Below are 20,123 nucleotides of genomic sequence, written 5' to 3'. Positions count from 1 at the left end.
CTTTAAATATAAACTTTTACATGCTTATATATAAAATTAACCATTTTAGCCTGATGAGCACGATTAATTTTTACTTCTCACAAACACATTTATACTCATTTGCACATTAAAATGGTGGGATTAGCTTAACAAAAATTGACTCAAGCAACCAAAATTATAATTTTAACTTTTCTACAGATCGCGTTACGCCTAGCGTGAGATCAACCAGCGCTATAGATTTGAAGGCTGCTCAAAGGGCCAAAGTGAGAATTATGTTCGCTACCATGAATAGACAAAAGGCAGCAGCCTTGCGTAAGTTACTTAACTGATACTAAAAGTCATTACTAAACTTAATAGAAAAAAGTCTATCAAGCCACACATTAAAAATTCCCATTTGTTTTAGCTCGACCGAACAAGTCACCGGACACTGCAGCTCTTGCCAGCCCAGAAAGAGTTGCGAGAACAAGGACGCGTGTGTCTGGTACTTCTCAATCCCAACGTGAGTATTTTAATATAAATGAAACTTATTTTTTGTTTTATTTTCTATAAGAGCAACAATGATAATAATTATATATATTTTTACAGCAAACAGCAGATCAGGTTCACCGTCGTCCAGATTAAATTACGTTACGTACCAACGTGAAGGTGATTTAATCAGTGGAAGGCCTAGAAGATTATCGGGACATGGTGTACCAAGCACGAGCAATAGCCGAGAACCTAGTCCACAAAGATATGGAATCGATAGAGGATTTTCCAGTAAATTACGGTGAATAATCTCATGCGTTATTTACCATTCCATTTTGCGAAGATCAAGCGATGTAAAACTAATTAATATTCTGTTTGACAGAAGTAGGATTACTTCTGCTGAGAGACCATCAGCTAGGCCTGTAATGGCGCAAAAGATATTGCAGCAGTCGCGCGAAGCAGAATCCGCTTTAGCAGATGCTTTACCGTACGACAGTATTGACAATTATACAAGAACGCCTCGAGGAAAAGGAGACCACAGCGATGACAGTGAAACTAGCAGCGTCGCCTCTGATCGTAGTATCGATGGCTATCGACGTTCAAGTGATGTACGTTCGTTCAGTCATTCGATTCGTCAAGTATTCTTAATTTGTTTTATATACGAGAACAATTTATCCACATTATATTATTATAACGCTACATCATTCGTTCATTTAGTATTAAACTGTCTGTTTCGGTTTCTATGGGTAAATGTATTGTAACATTCTGTTTTTTGGAGCCTTAAATTATTTAATGTAAGAAAGGAAAGCTCCTTTGAATGTAATGTTAAGACTATAGAAGTTTCTTTGGCACTAGGGTATGCTTTGTATAAAAAGAATCATTGTACAGTCATTCAGCTAAATTAATTCAAATTTTCTATGACACTGTTGGCGCTTGTTTTTTCGCTTTGTATTAACGCGATTTTCTTCATTGTTCATCCGATAGTCATACTCATGGAGTGGCTCCCATCAGAGACTGTATCGAGAAATGTGGGATCAGCCAGTACCTAAGGTTTGTTCCGTTCCCCTTGTTTTTATTTATTCTGGAATAACCATTTTTCTGCTCGCACTCGTAATTTGTTATTTTTAATTTAACTGGCAATCTTGATTTAACTTGCACCACTTGTATCATGCTCTGTATATTTTGCACTTTTTAATTTATAATTAATCCATAATAATATCGCAGTTTTTTTCATTGACTAATATAACTCATATGGGCTTTAATGATTTTTATATTCGTGTTGTTTTTATTAAATAATCTAATTAAGTTTCTTGTGTTTATTGTATTGTTGAGAATAAACGTTGTCAAAAATAATATAAGAGCTTTCTTTTGTAGGATATTAAGGAAATCATTGACAACTGTGCTCATAAACACTGGGCAGAGCGAAAGGATGGTCTTATGGGACTTCAATATTTCCTCGCCAATGGAAATACTTTATCAGCGAGTGAACTTCGAACGGTGACAGATATATTTATAAAAATGTTTATGGACTCTCATACAAAAGTATTCAGTTTGTTTTTGGATACTTTGAGCGAGCTCATTACCACGCACAACGAAGATTTAGGCGATTGGTTATACGTTTTGTGTGCAAAGTTGTTAAATAAACTCGGCACGGATTTACTTGGTTCTATTCAAACAAAAGTTTACAAAACTTTGGATATTGTCAGGTACTTTATCTTAATTTTTTGTTTTCATTTTTATTGTTTTTTTTCCATTTTGTATACTAATTCTTTTGTTGCTACAGGGAAAGCTTCTCAGGTGCTCAGCTTCTACCAGTTGTAATGCAATTCGTGACAGATCCACGTCAGACACCAAATACTCGCGTAAAATTAGCAGCACTTAATTTCATTATTCAAATAGCTGAGACTGCGGATCCTTCTGTACTCAATAATTCAGCTGGCAATGCATTTACCAAACTACTCGATTGGACTACTGACGTAAAGAGCCAAGACGTCAGAAGGCAGGCTCAGAATGCTGTTATTGCATTATATAATTTAAATCCAGCGCAAGTTACTATGATCTTAACAGCACTACCTGCTTCTTATCAGGTAAAGTAAATTAAAGTTTCTTTATCATCGAAACTGCCCCAACGAATACTCTTTATTAATACCAAATAATTAATTCTGTATTTAGGAAAGAGTAGCACCTCTATTGCAAAATTATTTAAGAAAATCATCAGGGAGTAATCCGTCGTCTCCTGGAACACCACCTCCAAGATCGCAACAGTCTCCAGCAAGGATTAGAATCAAAAATGAAATAAAATCGGAAATTGATGGAGGAGATGAATCTTTGGAAGATGTTTACAAGTAAATTTATTAGCTCTTCTTCTTTAAGATAACTCGTTTCAAGTCAATAAAAAACAAGTAACATTCATCGTGAAATATAGCTAGGCAATATTCATGGTATTTTTAAGAGTTTTAATTTTTGGGATATTTTGATAGATCTTTACGGCGTACAACAGCAGAGATACAAAATTATGGTTTTGAACGACTTGAGCGAGGAACCACGAGTAAAGATAGTGGAATCAGTAATATGGCTGATGTCGAAGAAAGATTAGAAGCTGTTACTTTATCAAACTCGGTAATTATAATTTTTATACTATTTTATAAATGCGTTCTTGGGTCAGAGATTTTCAAGTATGATTTTATTTTGCTCATTCAGGGAAGGTCGTCTTCCGTTTCCTCTCCAACGCAACGTGGAAGATCAGTAATTACAATGAATGGTTCGAGTGATACCATTGCTGGAGATCTTATATTACCACAAGAAAATAATGGATTTAAAGCTCTCGGTAATGTATTATATCCATATCTAAAGGAATTTGTGAGAATTACATTACATGGCGCGTGCATCGACGCCTCGCGCCTACCGCCTGTTCACTGGTTTAAGAAACCAAAAGTGGAGATTTTTACAAAATACATTTGTATAGAGTGACTTATATCGATATGCCTTTTAGCATGTGTGCGATTTATATTTACTATTAACTTTTTTATTTTACTAGTATGAACTTTATATTTCTTTTTCCTTCTCGAATATTACTTCAGTCCATAAACTGTACAATCGGTTAATCTTTGATGAGAATTAGTTTCAATCACGTTGCAGAATTACCAATATCAGATCCAATGGGTAGACCAGAAGCTCTTGAAAATATGATCCAAGTTATGCAGTCTTCAAGCTCAAGTCTGTCTGAAAAAGCGATATCGTTAAAAGATTTTCAACTTTACGTACGTGACGGCGATCCTCAGTACATTAAAAAGAATTTCAAGCAAGTCTTCCAGCCTTTTCTGCCATTACTAAAAAAGAAAATATTTTTTCTATTAACTAACCAATTCTTCTCTTGTATTTTAGAAAAGTGCTCAAAACTCTTTTAGACTGCTTGACAGAAGGCAGAAATACTCCAAAAGATGCTGTACTGGAAACTTTATATTCTATACTTCAATGTCCACAACTGGCAGAGAATTTTGCTGCTTATCCAGAGTTATTAGTCTTAAAAGTTATTAATGCGTACAAGTGCGATGAACCAAAGTCTGAATCATTGGGTAGTGGCAAATCTGCGGTAAGAATAATTATTTATTAACTTATACCGTCTGAACTAGAAACTAAAATACTAATTATCGGCTTCATTTTATAGTATCCTTATGGTGCAGAAAAATGCGCAGAAGCTATAGCCACGGTTTTGCAACCAGATCAAATTATTCATTTAGTTTCTACAATAATAACTACTGAACCATACCCTGCTAATATGGCTGCTATAAAAATGTTGAATAAGGTTGTGATGCATTGGGGTCGTGAAGCAGTCGAGCCTCATTTATCGAAATTAATGCCAGGCCTTATCAAGGTAAAATTAAGTTTAAGAATATCTATTATCTATGAGATAAACAGCTGTTCTTTTGTTCAATTTAATATACTTACCTATTTTTCATTTTTAGTGCTATGATGATAATGAAAGCACAGTACGCAAAAGTGCAGTATTTTGCATGGTCGCGATACACTCTGCAGTCGGTGAAGAGGTGCTGAAGCCGCATTTGAAGGCACTGCATGCGAGCAAACTGAAGTTACTGTACATTTACATACAACGTAAGCAACATAACCGAGAAGGTGGGCAACAATAACATGAGTTCTAACTAACCGCAAATCCTGCGGCAATGAGGATCGCGATATTGAAGAGATTTGCACGACTTGCTCGCGCGAGGCGTCACAAGATGTTGGTTCGTTTGCTTAGCAAATCGAACTAACGCTGTTTTGAAGAGACCCAAACGTTTGCATGAATTTCCATTCATCGAGCAATCGTATTAATATAATACGTCGAGGTGTACGTTGTTTTATCACTTGCGTTCATAACGCTGAAGCCATTTTCAATACCATAGTTTACTGAATAATGTTCTGTACATAACTAAATCATGACGATTTTGGAAGGACCCGAGAACTTGGAATGTAAGAAACCTGATGAGAATGATTTTTATTAAAATGTATTCGAGACAGTCTTGTTCGTGTTCAAAACTAATTATAGAAGCCACTTTTTCATTGGAAGGACTTGAAAAATTAGCCAATTCTATCGCAATATTAGCGCTCAATCGTTCTCCATCATCCTCGGATGACGTTTTAAGAGCACGCGTGCTTGTAGCCCGATAATACTATTATGCGAATTTACAACGAGGAGATCTCCGTGTAGTTTTTGGCAGCCGATTTTCATCCTTACATCAGTTGACTTGTAAATAAGAGATTCTCGAAGTTTATCCACGTCTAGAAGACAGATTAGACTGATGTATGAGAGCAGACCAGTCATTTTGGCTAAGAATATCAGTGAATTCATGCTAATATTGATGGATCATAATTATGGAAGAATGATCTTCGTGTAAGTTTTTCGTATTGATCTACACAATCGTAACTAGAGGCTTGTACATATACCGACTCTTGAGAAATTGAATAAAAATGGAATTTTTTAATGCTTATAAAGTTATTCTCTGTTCAATTAATTTGGAAAAATAAAATACGTAACTTGTAAATGAAAAACTGACGCTGGAGTACTGTGAAAACACTACAAAATGAACATTTTAAGATCCTTAACACTTAAAATCCCATGGATTGTTGATGCCAAAATAAAAAGAGAAATGTTAGGCTTATTTTCATTTAAAAGCAAATCAAACAATTGAAATGAGATAAGAGTAAAGATATTTTTAAAATAACGAGAATTATAAATCTACGTTAGTAAAAATAAAATTTAGTATTTATGATATTATATTTAGTTATTTTAATTATTCCTATTTATTAAAGGATTATGCTATTACGTGGTAATATGGTTAGACCATATTCCGCGTACTAGGTTTGATTGTACGAGTTTTCATGAAGTTTGTGTGAGTGAATATTGATCGCACATAATGGAAACAGAAAGTGGGCAAGTCTACTAAATACCTAACGAATTTTCTTTTCAATGATCAATGCAGCAATTGTCGTAATTCTCTGCTTGTGCTTGTTGAATTAGAATTGAGGGATTTGTTGCGTCGATTAAATTACTTCTAAAAGGAAGCATTTGATTCTCAATTATCTCTGTTATGCCTGTTAATTACAGTATTGAATATTAATTTGCCACGAAGGTTGCCCTTCTTATTGGCTAGTTCATCAAATTATTTATGACAGTTTGCAAAGTTTAAGGAAATACTGTGTCTTATACTATTTTAAGGTTGTACAGCTTGAATAATGCTTTAACTAATTTTTTGATAAAAAAGTTGATTTTACATATTAATATCAAAACTGTTATTCACCTTGTTTAATATTAATATTAGAAATGAACATTGCATAATAATTATATTTTTAGGATATCGGTAAATCTATCTTAGCTTAAGTTGAAACTGTATAATTTTCAATTTTAATAATCAATGTTAAGTTATTTGTTTGATGTCCATGCGCTAGTCAGAGATTTCAAGGGAGAGGCACAATGACGTATAGGCACAAATGTGGAGATTTATTTCTGATAAAAGCGAGAGAATGAGAGAACGAATGAGAGAAATACGGGTGGGAAATAGTACTCATTGTTGCCAATTCTGTAAAACAGTTCTAATTGCATCATTCAATTTTTCGTAAACCACATACATTTCTCTCGAGAGAAAAAATTGAATCGTGTAATGAGGGAGACGTCGAGTAAAAATACTTGAAAGTAACTCGGTTATATATACTATAATTCTAATATAACAATTTATTAGTGTTTTTTTTATTCTTCGTTGAAGTTGAAGACCTATATACAAGAATTTGGAGGGTTTATTGTATAATTGTTGAAAAGAAAGAAAACAAAAAGGAATGAATCTCATATTAAGATGAAAAATCTATTATAAATGGACAAAATAATAGTTAAAGATTTCGTTTTCTTTTTGTGACAAAGTGTATGCTAGGTAAAATAAAATTCATTATACGAATTTAATTTAATAATGATTAAAATGCGAAATGGATTTGGTGGCAGTGGTGCCTGTTATGTTTAGCAAAAGCATTCTGTACGAGATAATAATACTAATCATAGCTGTGCTCGTCTCGTTGCAAACTGTTTAATTAATATCTAACATAGTAAAAAGCTAACGTGATGGGTTAAGCTTCGTGCCATTGTCATATCTGATTCAAATTCACTTTAATTATCCATACGCCATTCAATTGACATTATTTTTATCATTCGAAAGGAGTGAACACATTATTAATTGTATTACGAAAATAGTATTCAAAGTTTTCCTACTCTTATAGACGAGCATATACCGTATTTCTAAACGTTTCTTCGTTTCTTTAATTAAGCTAAGTCTTGTATTGCTAAAAACTTGTGCAAAAAGCTATAAGGAAACCTCTCCAAAATGATGTATCTTTCTTAAGAAATATTGAATAAAAGACAACGTGATATTAATAATAAAAACAACTTCTATTAAAATAATTTCACAGTTTATTTCTAAGAGGAGTATACACTGAGAAATGAGGAGAATTCAGCTAAGCTTAAGAAAAGAGAAAAGGTAAATATATGATAAAATTTAATATAATATATATTCTTATTTAATATCAAGTTTTTGCAGTAAGGTTAATTTATTTTGCACGAAAGTAGCAATAAGATTTCTGTCACGATTTCATAAAAACACGTGACGAAGTTATTATTATGCTCGTCACATTTAAATTGATTCGTCTCGATAAAGTAGACTTGCAATTCTCACTAGAAAACTACATGGATTGTAAATCGTGATAGGAAATAAGAAAAGCCTTCTTTTCTTGATTTCTTCGTGTGCAGAATGTGAAAAATATAGCATTAGATCAAGATTCACATAATTTTTTTTCTAAATTAATTCATTAAATTTTATTATTTATAAAATCATCTATAAAATATTTCAACCAGTCAATATTCGATTATAAAATTCTCCAAATTTAATCCACAAAAATATTCTTGCAGTACTCCACTCGAAAATTCAGAAATTATTTATACAGTGACAGGAAAATTCTCATCTTTTCTGTTGAACGAATTATTATTGACTGTTACTACTAGCCAAAAGAATTTAACAAAATAATAAATCAATCAGCTGACTTCACACTGTACCAATTTTCCAGCACTGTCATAGGATTCCTCATACTTTTAATATCCCACTTTTAAAGCATTTATCACCCTCCAACATCCTCTTAAAGGAAAATTCGGCGTGATTTTATATCGATTCCACTATGAGACTCGTAAATTAACCTCGATTTCAATTTTCACTGTTTCCAAGGCTTCAACGTTCTAATCACTGACTCTGCTGCTGCGTGCTCGTTTTTACTCGAGAAATTATTATTTCAACGTCATTCCCTGTACGACGCGTAATATTAATTGTTTACTCGGTGGAACGTTAATTAAACTAAATTTTCGTGAATAATCAATCGTTGGTGAATTAAAATGCTGGACCGGTTAAATAGTGGCTTTCAATGTGGGCGATTTTGCTTTCGAGCGTAAGGAATTCAAGCTTTTCAACGAAATGTGAAACTCGAATTACGGCTTGTCAGTTAAAATCAAGTGAAAAAGCTCGTAGCGAATCCATTTTCTGTTCGATAGCTCTCTGCCAATACACAAAAATGCAATTACACGTATATCGAGCCAAGCGTAACACCATTCACAAATAAAATATAGTCTGCGAAGTAAAATATTTTCAACGCGTGCACACGCTCGATCTGACTAATATAGAAGCTGCGTAAATGTGAAACTTTGTAAATTGATTGACTTTTCGATCCAAATGCTTTTCCTCGTGCTTTTATATACGGATAATCGTTTGAAAAAGCGAAAGAACGATAATAAGGAAATTTTTGTAGGTTTCTTTGAAGCAAGGTTCTTTGACCAAAATCATAGAAATAGTTTTTATGCTTTAAATATAAAATTAATTCTTAGGAAACGAGAGTTGGATTTAGTTGCTGCAGTGGAAAAAGTGGAGAAGGGAAACTTTTATATTTTTGTCGAAAGCATATGCATTAGGGGAGGGGGGGGGGGGGGTAGGCAACGTTCAGAATTTAAACTGGAGTAAAGCAGTTTAATATTGTAAAGTACCCATGTCGAAAACCCTATATATATGTATGCAGAAGCAAAGTATATAAACTGTCTGGTTGTAAAATGTGAGAAAAATGTATTTTGGTTGAAAAAAGTAGTCGCATTAGAGAAGGAATAGGGTGTGGATGGTGGTAGTGGTTGGCGGTTGCAAACTGGGCTATACTACTGGAGCATGCTGACTATACGAGAAACTTGGGGTAGTTAAAGCACTTTAATATTGTAAAGTACTTATGTCGCAGAACTTGTTATATATATATATAGATCCAGGTAGATAGACCACACCAGCAGGAAAATGTGAGCAAAATTATTTTGGTGAAAAAAGATATTCGCATTGCAGAGGAAATATAATGCAAGTGTGATGCTTGACCTACAGTTGCAAACTGAGCTATTTTACCAGCATACTGAATATAGGAAGTATATCTACGTCGAAGAACATATTATGTATACACATAAGCAAGTGCATGAACCGTCTGTTAGGGAAATATAAAAAAATGATCCATATTATATATAGGTAATCGACTTTAAGTAGTAATGGTTGGTTCGTGGGTACATATACTGACCTATACTACTAGGAACCTATTATTATAAAGTATCTATATCGATAAATTTATATGTACAAGGTTCGCCAGATAAAAAACGACCCAAACCACTGGCATAAAATTCTTTTGACTTTCGTAACCGAGAAGATATTTTGTAGCATAAAACATTTTTTAGTGCAAGTTGGAAAACGTTTCAAAAAGAAGAGTCGTGTAAAAAATTGGTATCTTTATTTTATCTACTGGACCTTGTATATATATATATATATATATATATAAACAGCATGACTGAAAAATGTATTTTGTTAAAAAACAGTGCTCGCATTACATATGTAACAGCAAGCAAGTGGTGATGGCTGGCACGTAAACTGAGCTATACTACTAATACACTGAATTTACTATATATATATATACAAGAAACTTGGCAGTTAAAGCACTTGATAGCGGACTTGAAGCGGAATGCTGAAACCAACCGTGAAACTTTAACACGAATTTGTCCACTGACCGCAAAACCGAATCAGCCGAGCACTAGCAATCATCCTTCGCTTTTCTCTATTCGATTGCACTTTACCGATCATTAATCATTTAGCATTCTGAAATCGATAGCGCTAAAACCCCAAATCTATCAGTTTCGTTCCCAAGAAAAACATACACGACCGATTAATCCAGTATTCGAGATAAATCGACTGATTCATAATGGATTTTGATCCACTCGATTGCACCAGTTCTCTCTTTAATCATAGAAATTTCTCGAATTAAGCTTCGTTGAATTTAGGTTGATAGTTAATGAATTTGTACCAAGAAAAATATGTAATTCTCCTTAATATTTTTTTATTACAATAAATTTATTTTTTGTTATATTATAAGGGATAACTGTTAATGAGTTGTAAAATTGTTATCAGTGTTTCATGCAAACTTATTTATGCAGTTGTAAAAATAACTAAAACATAACATTGATCAATTTAGCATTCGAGATAAATTGACCAATTCATAATGGATTTTGATCCACTGGATTCGACCAGTTTTCCCTTTGATCATAAAAATTCTTCGAGTTAAGCTTCGTTAAGTTTCCAATGATATCGTTGCTAATGAATCTATGAGGGAAATTTATTTATGCAATTTGTAATTCGGTGTGTATAGCACAGAACTCCATTAAGGAGTTGCTAGAAGTTGGGAAGATTTATTAAACTTGCGAGTCTTGACAGTCATGCTATACATATACACTAGAAGGCTAATACTATGTTAATGCTAGTCTAAATATATGCAAACGATATCCACGTGTCCAGTTAAAAGATCCTTGTACAATATGCTAATTCTTGCAGCCTAGCAATAAAAATGCTTCCTTTCAGATGCAATTTACTTTAATTTAACTTTGTTAAATTATCTTTGGTATTTAATAAAAAATAAACTGTTAAACGTCTGTGAATTTCATACAAGGTGTTCGGATTAAAATTCAACGGGATTCCTCGGGTATCTTTGAAAAATAATAAATAGTGATTTACGTATAAACAATGGATATTTTTATTTGACCATTAAGATGGAAAATAAAAATTGCGTGAAAATTTGTTTTTATTTATATGTAGATATATAGTAAACAACTGGAGGGAATTATCAGTTAATATATAATGTTTTCCAAAGCTGTTGAAATAAACTATGAGGATATTCAATAAAAATAGGTAGTTAAATTAAAAAAAAGGAAAGAGATTATTTTTGTTTACAAAAAAATTTATTATTTTATATTCACAGTTTTTTTCTACAATTTTTAAAATGTACACCCTGTATATACAAAGTACACAGCATTAAAAAGTATTTACGACAATGGCTTCTAATCCTGATAATGTTCTCTGGATCATTAAACCTGCCCAAGCTCCCCCTTTCTCCACCCTGGTATCTGGCCACTAATTCAATGGCCTATCGCAAGAAAACTCATGCGCAACCAATTACTCGCTCGATTTACGAAAAATCTCTTAATTACCCGAGTCATTTGCACCAAGCTGTGAAAAGCCCTCATCTTCGTCATTCGATTTAAATAAGGAATTACCAATTAAAAAAAGAAAAAAACCAATCAAACACATAGTTCAAAGTTTCCATTTTACTTTTATTAAAACTGTACAATTAAATGACGATAAAAAAATCTCAAGAGTACATAAAAGTTATGTTCAAAAAATATTCACACCCCACCCTCAATTACTAACTCGATTAACGAAATATTTCTTAATTACCCGACTCATTTGCAGCAATTTATAAAAAAAAACCCGCATACCTCTCATCACTAAAAAAAAGTTGCAAACAACGAAACGTGTAATCGGAAATAGTTCAAGCCTCGTGCAATACTACTGAGAATGAAATGATAATAAAGGATCCATTTTGCTTTTATTAAGCGCGTAGAACTGAATCACGATGAAGAAAGGCGCGAGCGTACATAAATTATGCGCAAGAAACCCTTGACCCTCTTATCACTCCCCTCACCCCCCTCCCCCTCTCCCTTTTCAACCCATATATATATATATATCCTATCATTTACCCAGTTCCATATTTCTATCCACACACAGTGTGTCCCTTATCTTCCATCTCCTCTCAGTCTGCTCAAAGATAATTAGTACCACTAATTACACTCGTTAATCTTTGCTACGAGTCAAAGCGTATCCGCGCATTCTCCAATTGCTGAGATTCTAATAAATTTATAATTAATCAAAAATTGAAATTTCATACCACATCGTTGGGTCGTCTCCCATTCGAGTCGATTAAACAATAATTAGTACTGATTGAAATACACTCGTGTATTAATCGAATTGTACCTGATATTACACACACATAGATACACTTATACAAGAGTAATGGAAATTAGCAGGTATTTGCCTTGGTTGTTGTTCACGACGAAGCCAAGTAACGAGATAAATTGTGTAAATATTCGTTATATCGTGGAAGGTGAATTTTACACGATACTATGGTATATAAGCTGTTGTTGGTAGGAGCGGCAGGTGCAACAAAGAAGATTAGCGAAATGTGCGCGCTTCGTTGGATTCACCCCGTTATCGTTCCGGGGCTGCTTCCGATAATTAAACGTCAGAATGGTCAGAGAATGAAGCGAGATAACACGGATAGTCGCCTCGTTTAAAAGCCCGTTAAACGAGTCTCTCAGTTTATTACCACAACCCCCCACCACCCCCACTTTTTTTTTTATGTAATATTATAGCAAGGTTTTTCATCAGTATATGTTTTTTAATTTATGTATATGGGAATGGATATAGTTATTGAGAATTTTTAATTGTAGTCTCATATATAATTTTTAATATTTAAATTATTAATGTTTTGTTTTATCGTTCATTCGATAGTTCTTTTTAAGGAGCGAATTTAATTAGAAACTGCTTGTTTTACTTATTGTGTAATTATAATTTTATTTTTTTTGTATGTCTCTTTAAGTGTTGATCAACAAATTTGTAACTGAACGATGCAGCGTAATTTCATCACGTTATCAAGATTGGATGATATTCCATAGACACTCCGTAACATGCTGATAATAAAAGCTTGATTCGAAACTAAGCACAATACAGCTGGGTCTTGCTAATTTGTTATATGTCTGGGGATTCAACCTGAAGACTTATTTTTATTGGCTTAATTTATTTAAAGAATACAAAGCTAAATGTTTTCGATATATTTTATTCAATGGTCACTATTTTGTAGCTGGTATAAAAAGTGGCACGAGCCAAATTGATCCACTTTGTAGTTGATGCTTTATATAGGAAGTAAGTAGTATAAGAGTAAAAAGAGTCAGCCGGTGTATCACCCACTCATTTCCCACAAAATTACAGCATCATTTTTCCCAAGTTTACCTGCTTTCCACTGAAAATACAAAAATAGACAAGAAACGACTACAGCAAGATTTCAATAAGTAGTACAAGAGTAACAAGAGCCAGCCAATGTATCACCCACTCATTTCCCACAAAATGACAGCATCGATTTTCCCAAACTTACCTGATTTTCACTGGAAACACAAAAATAGACAAAAAATATCTCGAGCAAGATTTCAAAATATTTATTATATATTCGATTACAGATCGCTGGTGATAAATACAAGTTTTGCGTTGGTAGGTGTACAAGTGTGGATAAGAGAGGCATACCCCGATAATAATGTGCAATAATGTGATATCGCGCGCACTGTCATTACCACGTGTTAATTGCATCACGCAGGAATGCCGGCCACAAGTTCGACATCGCAACGACCAATCGATATTCCAACTGAGCCGCAAAATTCGCACGATATACTACGTTGAGGACCGAGCGTGATTCGAGCACGTTGATTATTGGTGTATTCGTCATTTTTAACTTCGTTATTATTGTTTTTATTCGTTCCTTAATCTCATCTTTTTTTGTCATTCAACTTTACCAGCAAAAATTGCATCTTGGAGTTTCGCGACATTCGCACTGATATCCGCTATTATTCGCGTTATGTTCGCCAATTTTTACATTATTATTATTATTTTGATTCGTGCCTTAATTCCATCATTTTTTATCAATAAATTTCACGAGTAAAAATTGCTTCTTGGAGTTTCGAGACATCTGCACTGCATATTCGCTATTATTCGCATTATTGTTATGGAAAACGTGAAACTTGCACCCCTTGAAAGCTATTACGTGCAGTTTCCATTTGTAATTCGATTCGCAAACAATTCCGAATACGCTCGGCCGGAATTTCCCACCGCAATTAATTAATTAATGGAACAAACAACCGTAGCCTGTTCCCATCAACGGAAATGATTAATCGTTCGCGAACTCCGCTCTTCTACCAGAAATTAGCAACGTAACCCTCGCAGCAATATTAACGTTTCTCACTTTCGTCACCCAAGCCAATTTTCAGTGGTACTACTCAAGCTTTACTGTATATGTAGATATGTATGTAACAAGTTCTCTACTGCGGCTCAGCAATTTTTTCCAAAATATTTTACACGGTATAACGATATGTTTGTTGAAAAATTAAACAATAAAAATGTATAATTTTCCAGCGACTCTTACCAGCTTTCCTGCGTTTTCATTTGAACTTTGATATGTTGATGTAATATATATATATATATATATATATATAGCACACTTTGCCAAAAGAAAATAAATATTTACATAATTTAGATATATGTTACATTATTTTCTCACAAAGCGATGTAGAAATTTATTTTGATCGTGGCAAAATTCGGTCATTTTTTAAATAAACAATTTTCTTTTTTTTTACTTAAATTTTCAAGTACAGTTTTTTCTATAGGAAGTATCATGAAAAGTGGAGAGGAAAATTTGGATGTAGTTTTTTGTATGGAATCAGGACTAGTTGTTTGGTATATATATATATATATATATCTATATATAGAGAAATTTTCGTCGAGTGGGTGTTGTAAAAATAGTGAGTTGTTGGAAAATGATTCGTTCCATGCTGGGATTAGCCGTTGTTGGATATCTCCTGGAAGCTTTTCGATCGGCTTACACGGAGTCTGGCGGTGGTCCAAGCAGCTGCATACTACTGTTCGACCTGGCGATCTGTGTGTATACGTGTGGACAAACAGTAGTTTCAGACTTTTTCTTTATCCAAGATAAATAGTGAAAATTACCTGATATTTAGGTTTGTGGGATTTCCTGGCATAAACCTTCAGCACTCTGCAGTTACACGCAACTGAGAGAGCCACTGCTAGACCCTGAAAATCAGTTATGTACATTGTAGATAAATTTATATATTTCACCTCGCGTCAAATTCGTATTCACGATTATTATTTTATATTACAACAACTTTGTGTTCATGATTATTAAATTTTTTTGTTATGTAAATTTACAATAATAACAGTATTTGATTACAAATTAAATTTTACACGATTGTTTTTGTTTATAAAAAAATTACAGTCTCCGAAGGAGAAGCGATTTTAATGGAAATGAAGATATCGAGTCATTGGAAGGATCGGTTGCTTCTGGAAAGTGGTAAAACCACTCGAAAGTTCCGCCCATTGATCGAGAGTGGTAGACGTCCCGAAGCTATTCGCAGTTCGATCCGCGCCGCGTCACGGATTATAAAGTTCGGAGCCACAAAAGCTCCGGCAAAGAATCTTCACGGACTTCTTCCCCGCTCGCAGTCTCGCCATGGACCAGAAAGAACTTTCCATTGTCAACTGGGACCCTGAATTCCAAACGGGATACGCGCGAATTCATGCTAAAAACACAATGGCTGCCAAACAGGATGCATTTCATCGGATTGAATTTCAACATCTCCGTTTCTCCATTCACCAATTGTATAAATTTCCAAAATATAATAATAATAATAAAATAGAGAGTAATTTTTTTATCCTATTAAATCCCACCGATAATTAAGAGGAGAACACACAGTGATTCTCTCGTGGTCGATTTAGCAAATTTTTAAGTAAAATCAGAAAAAATTGAAAATATGAAAAATTTTACGGACTAGCTAGGGAATACAGAAGGAGAGACGATGCACTGTTTTATTTCGAAATGTAAGATGCTTTTGGAGAGTTTCGCGTTCGGTTGCTGAGTAAAAGTGAAAGAGTCGTATTTGCGAAATGAAATGTTACTGGGGTAAAAATTGCTTGACTGAAAAGAGGGTATTTGTGTGCTACGGACGAGGGATGAAAAGGTAGTAAAATTGTGGCTCGCGATAAAGGAGGTGATCGAACGTGTCCTTGAACGAAGGATCACTTGGGGGGGGGGGGGGGGGGGGGGGAACAGGCAACTTGTTCCATCTCGCCCGAGGATGGCTGGTATATCTGCTTGAAATATCTCTGCCCTGGCTTTGCACCATGAAATTGCAAAATTGCGAAGAAACTTGTATACAAGGTGTCCAGTTAACTCGAACCATAAGCTGATAAATTTTTATAGAGCAGGGATGATTTTAGAAACAAAATTAAATTTAACTGCCTTGTATTATATATTATTTTAACATTAATTAATCCGTATTAAAAATTAAGAGAAAAAATTTCTAAGCAAACATAATTATATATAAATTTTTAATTGTTTAATAATTAAAAGCAACGTAAGAAAACCGCAAAAGAATTTCGTTCGAAGTAAACAAAAATTTAAGCAAACACCTTGTACGAGCATAAACGATCCAAGAAAAAAAATCTCAAATAAATGTTATTTTTCTATAACCTCCCAGGATTTCATCACGATAAATTAACGCATAATTCAGCCATTGACTTCAGCTGTTAGATTCCCACCGAGACCCTTTTTTCCCATTCAGAGTTCTCGTATACCTGGAGGGAGTGGCCAGTGCAAAAAACAGCCCACAAGAAGGGCAATTTCCAGATTCTCGAGGCTACCCCGCATCCTGCTACGAGACCAACGATCAGGCTGACCTTGAGGAAAAGCATCAACTGCAACGAGCGTCTCCTCTTCATTTTCTCACGCTGTTTAACCTCCAGCTGCATGCTGCAGGTGTATCTAAAAGGATAAAAATAAAGAAATAAATAATTGTGATAAAAATAAAAATTGTCAACATTTTTTCTTTACTTTTACCTCGATACTATGGCTGCCTTTATCAAATAATATCCAGCGATCAAAAGTAGCTGAACTATCGGTATACCATAAGCATAGACCGTTGCTCCAGTTCCAAGAAACCTGAAAAATTAACAGTGATAAAAAATCCTCTATTTCCACTTTAACTCCATTTTCATAAACTGTATATATATATATATATAAAAGTAAATTATAGTCGATTAAAAGGTTGCAAGGTTTTCGCAAACTCTTCAGCATTCCCAACTTGATTCCAGCAGAAATCTAATGCGACGAGGGAAAGTTTCAGAAATCATGATTTAGCGTTGTTTTCCCAGCGTACTTTTAGCGATATTTTACTGGAAAATGTTCGAGTGCGAAAAACATAGTGGAAAGTTCTTAATGGAAATCGAACCAGCACCTTTAGCCAGTATTCGTCGCTAAACTTTAGCCGAGACAAACAAAAACTTACTTTCGAGGGAAAATATTTGCAAGGAAAGTTTAGGTTTCTTAATGAAAATTGGATCTTCGCGGTTCTCTTGGATGTATTTTCGCAGGGCTTGTAATACCAAAGGGGGATGTTGGTTTTTGTCTCGGGGAGTAATTTTGTATGTAAAGAGTGGACTGATTTTTTTTTATATATCAGTCCTGCAGTTTTTCTTCCCCACCGTGCAGATAGTATTCTTTCGTCCGGAGGATCCAATTTTTCGAGGAGTTGGAGCGTGGAAAAGGAACCGCGTTGTCGTCGGTTACTTCGCGGTGGAAGGTCGCCCAGAGTCTTATCGCCTCCGCGCACTTCCTATTTCCCGAGAGCCGAGAAAATAACGGAATTCAACGACCCTCTCCCGTACCCACTCGATCGCTTCATAAAAATAGCCAGGAACTTGCTCTCCGATAAAAAATAGTTTTTATCAAACGGATGCTCTTTATATAGTTTCATCTCGTGTTTCTACGAGCTTCTGCATTTTTTGTATCACTATTTTAATTGGAAATAGACATAAGAGACACTGTATGATAATTTCAGCAATGTTCGAGGATTTTTAGCAATTATTCGAGAAAGATAAATCATTAATTTTCTAATTTTATTTGTTAAAAATTATGGAAGATAAATTTTGTAACATTGTGAAAGATTCTTTAATTGTTTTATGAATAATAATTAAAATGTTCAGTTTTTGAAACGGAATAGTTGATTTAATTTTGAATGATTTGTGATTTTTAAATTTTTTCAGGAGACAATTAATTGGCTTGGTGCATATTTTTCCTAGGATTTCCTAGTCGCGTTAGGAGGTAATAACTCGACGTACAACTGGAAAGTGTGAAAAAGTAGGAAGCTACGACGGTTATTTCGAAGTCTTATCGTGACTTCGCGTTTCTTAACTCGCGAGTTGCGATAAAATAGCGAAATTCCATAGCCTCGTTGCGTCGTTCCGATGGTGGTGTCATAAAAGCATATATATATATACAAATATTCACGAATATCTTACTGCAAAAGCCAGTGGAAAAAGTTGGCTCGAGCTTCTTGCTGTAATTTGGGGACGAACGAAAATACACGAAAATATCACGTTGAATATTCGATCGAACGACTCGACTCTTTAAATAACTCGAATCGAAAGTAGAAAAGTATTATTGGATTTGCTCGCATGCAAAGGTCAAAAATAAATAATTCTGCTTGGGCAACTTTTCATTTTTTATTTAGAAATACAAATTTCTTCCACTACAATTTTTTTATCAACTGGAAAAATGCCACGAGAAATGCAATAATAATAATAAACTGAGAAAGAATGCACGTGGGGATGGAAACGTGAAGCGATTTAAAGGGGTGCTGGGGTACGAGGGGGTGGCGAACGATAAAAGAAGGTAATGCAACAGAATCGATGCTTTATCGGCTATCTTAACCATTTCTGTATAGCGATAAAAGGAAAATAAGGGTGAGAAAGCAGTTATGTCAGATTACTGATAACAAGCATAAGGGTACACTGGTCGAAGTTTCTTCTTCGTGGAAAACCCTGTGCCTTGCAACTTATCTTTTTCTCCATTTTTTTGCACTATTTTCCTCATTATTTAAGAATTCATTTAAGAAAAAATAATAAAATCTACTGGTAGTTAAAGGTGCTATATTTGAAACGTTCCACAAATCAGAGACTTTTAATAAGGGTGGGAAAGCAGTTATGTCAGATTAGAGATAACAAAAATATAGTTGAATTGGTCGAAGCTTTTCCATTATGGAAAACCAAGTGCTTCGAAACTTTTGTTTTTTTTTTTTCAATTTCCTTTGCAATATTTTTTCCACACATTGCTAAAAGATTTATTTCAAAAATAAATAAAACCTACCAGCAATTATAGGGTGTCAAATCTCTAACGTTCCATAAATCAGAAGTTTCCTGTTGCTGAATGAGAATAGCTGCTGCCAAAGTTAGGAATGGTGCACCCCAAGCAAAAATGCTGTATTTCACGTACGTAGGGGGATCATCCCTTCGTGGCATGGACGCGACAGTCGCGTAAAGATGATGACACATCGCAGCCAACCAACACACCACTGAAACTCGTAAATACTGCAAACTCATGCCCAGTGAGATGCACAGCTCTGAATCCTGCAAAAGAAAACAAAATTTATGAACAATCTCTGTCTTGTTATTAATCACTGGAAAGTTCCTAATAATTCAGTGTAAGTATCGCAGAATTAATTTCACTCCTTTTTTGATTCGTCTTTTTTTTGTTTAATTTTTATCCTGATATACATATATATATATATATATATATATACAGTATAATATAACTTCCCCTTTAATTGCTAGCAAGGATTATACAGGAGTCTGGGATTAAAAGGGCTTAAATTGTAATAGAAATTTCGTAACTAGAGTTGCTGTTACCCTCAATAGCCTTCGAAATCCATCACGAACTTATTGATCAATAAGGATTGCGAAACAAAGCTTATAGTTGTGTTCTCTGACTGAATATGGGAAAATGTAATAATTAATATAAAAAACGATCAATGATTGGTCGTTGTACAATTTTTCATGTGGAAAATAAAGTTGTATTGCAATTAATTAATTTGTTTCTCGAATAAAATGGAAATATTTCCAATTAAAAATAGTGGATACAAA

General features: G+C 34.2%; 2 protein-coding genes across 6 annotated transcripts in view; one reads left to right on the top strand and one right to left on the bottom strand.

The window, feature by feature from the left end:
* The window catches only part of chb (chromosome bows), a 29,708-nt gene extending 24,272 nt beyond the window's left edge, over positions 1-5,436 (top strand). For 2 of the 5 annotated variants that reach the window (XM_066741149.1, XM_066741145.1), the window contains 14 exons: positions 178-291; positions 383-478; positions 565-745; positions 827-1,052; positions 1,429-1,494; positions 1,819-2,150; positions 2,228-2,531; positions 2,617-2,789; positions 2,925-3,063; positions 3,145-3,271; positions 3,583-3,745; positions 3,829-4,036; positions 4,112-4,318; positions 4,410-5,436. In XM_066741149.1, the coding sequence (XP_066597246.1) occupies positions 178-291; positions 383-478; positions 565-745; positions 827-1,052; positions 1,429-1,494; positions 1,819-2,150; positions 2,228-2,531; positions 2,617-2,789; positions 2,925-3,063; positions 3,145-3,271; positions 3,583-3,745; positions 3,829-4,036; positions 4,112-4,318; positions 4,410-4,592 (2,519 nt within the window). In that variant the 3' untranslated portion in view covers positions 4,593-5,436. Of the gene's footprint in view, positions 1-177; positions 292-382; positions 479-564; positions 746-826; positions 1,053-1,428; positions 1,495-1,818; positions 2,151-2,227; positions 2,532-2,616; positions 2,790-2,924; positions 3,064-3,144; positions 3,275-3,582; positions 3,746-3,828; positions 4,037-4,111; positions 4,319-4,409 lie in introns of all 5 variants that reach the window. The other 3 variants (XM_066741146.1, XM_066741147.1, XM_066741148.1) reach the window with 3 other exon arrangements.
* An 8,127-nt stretch (positions 5,437-13,563) lies between these two features.
* LOC136781992 (adhesion G protein-coupled receptor E3-like) overlaps positions 13,564-20,123 on the bottom strand; it is a 59,577-nt gene continuing 53,017 nt past the window's right edge. The window contains exons 4-8 of the mRNA XM_066741069.1: positions 19,351-19,610; positions 17,044-17,145; positions 16,782-16,968; positions 15,138-15,221; positions 13,564-15,066 (exon numbers count right to left, since the gene is read on the bottom strand). Of these exons, the coding sequence (XP_066597166.1) occupies positions 15,010-15,066; positions 15,138-15,221; positions 16,782-16,968; positions 17,044-17,145; positions 19,351-19,610 (690 nt within the window). The 3' untranslated portion in view covers positions 13,564-15,009. The remainder of the gene's footprint in view (positions 15,067-15,137; positions 15,222-16,781; positions 16,969-17,043; positions 17,146-19,350; positions 19,611-20,123) is intronic.

The sequence above is a fragment of the Prorops nasuta genome, unplaced genomic scaffold (genome assembly GCF_024137725.1).
Source record: "Prorops nasuta isolate Cenicafe-Biocafe unplaced genomic scaffold, Cenicafe_Pnas_1.2 PNAS00025, whole genome shotgun sequence".
Classification (NCBI taxonomy): domain Eukaryota; kingdom Metazoa; phylum Arthropoda; class Insecta; order Hymenoptera; family Bethylidae; genus Prorops; species Prorops nasuta.
The sequence above is the reverse complement of the archived record's forward strand: the minus strand, read 5'-3'. Positions and strand labels throughout refer to the sequence as shown.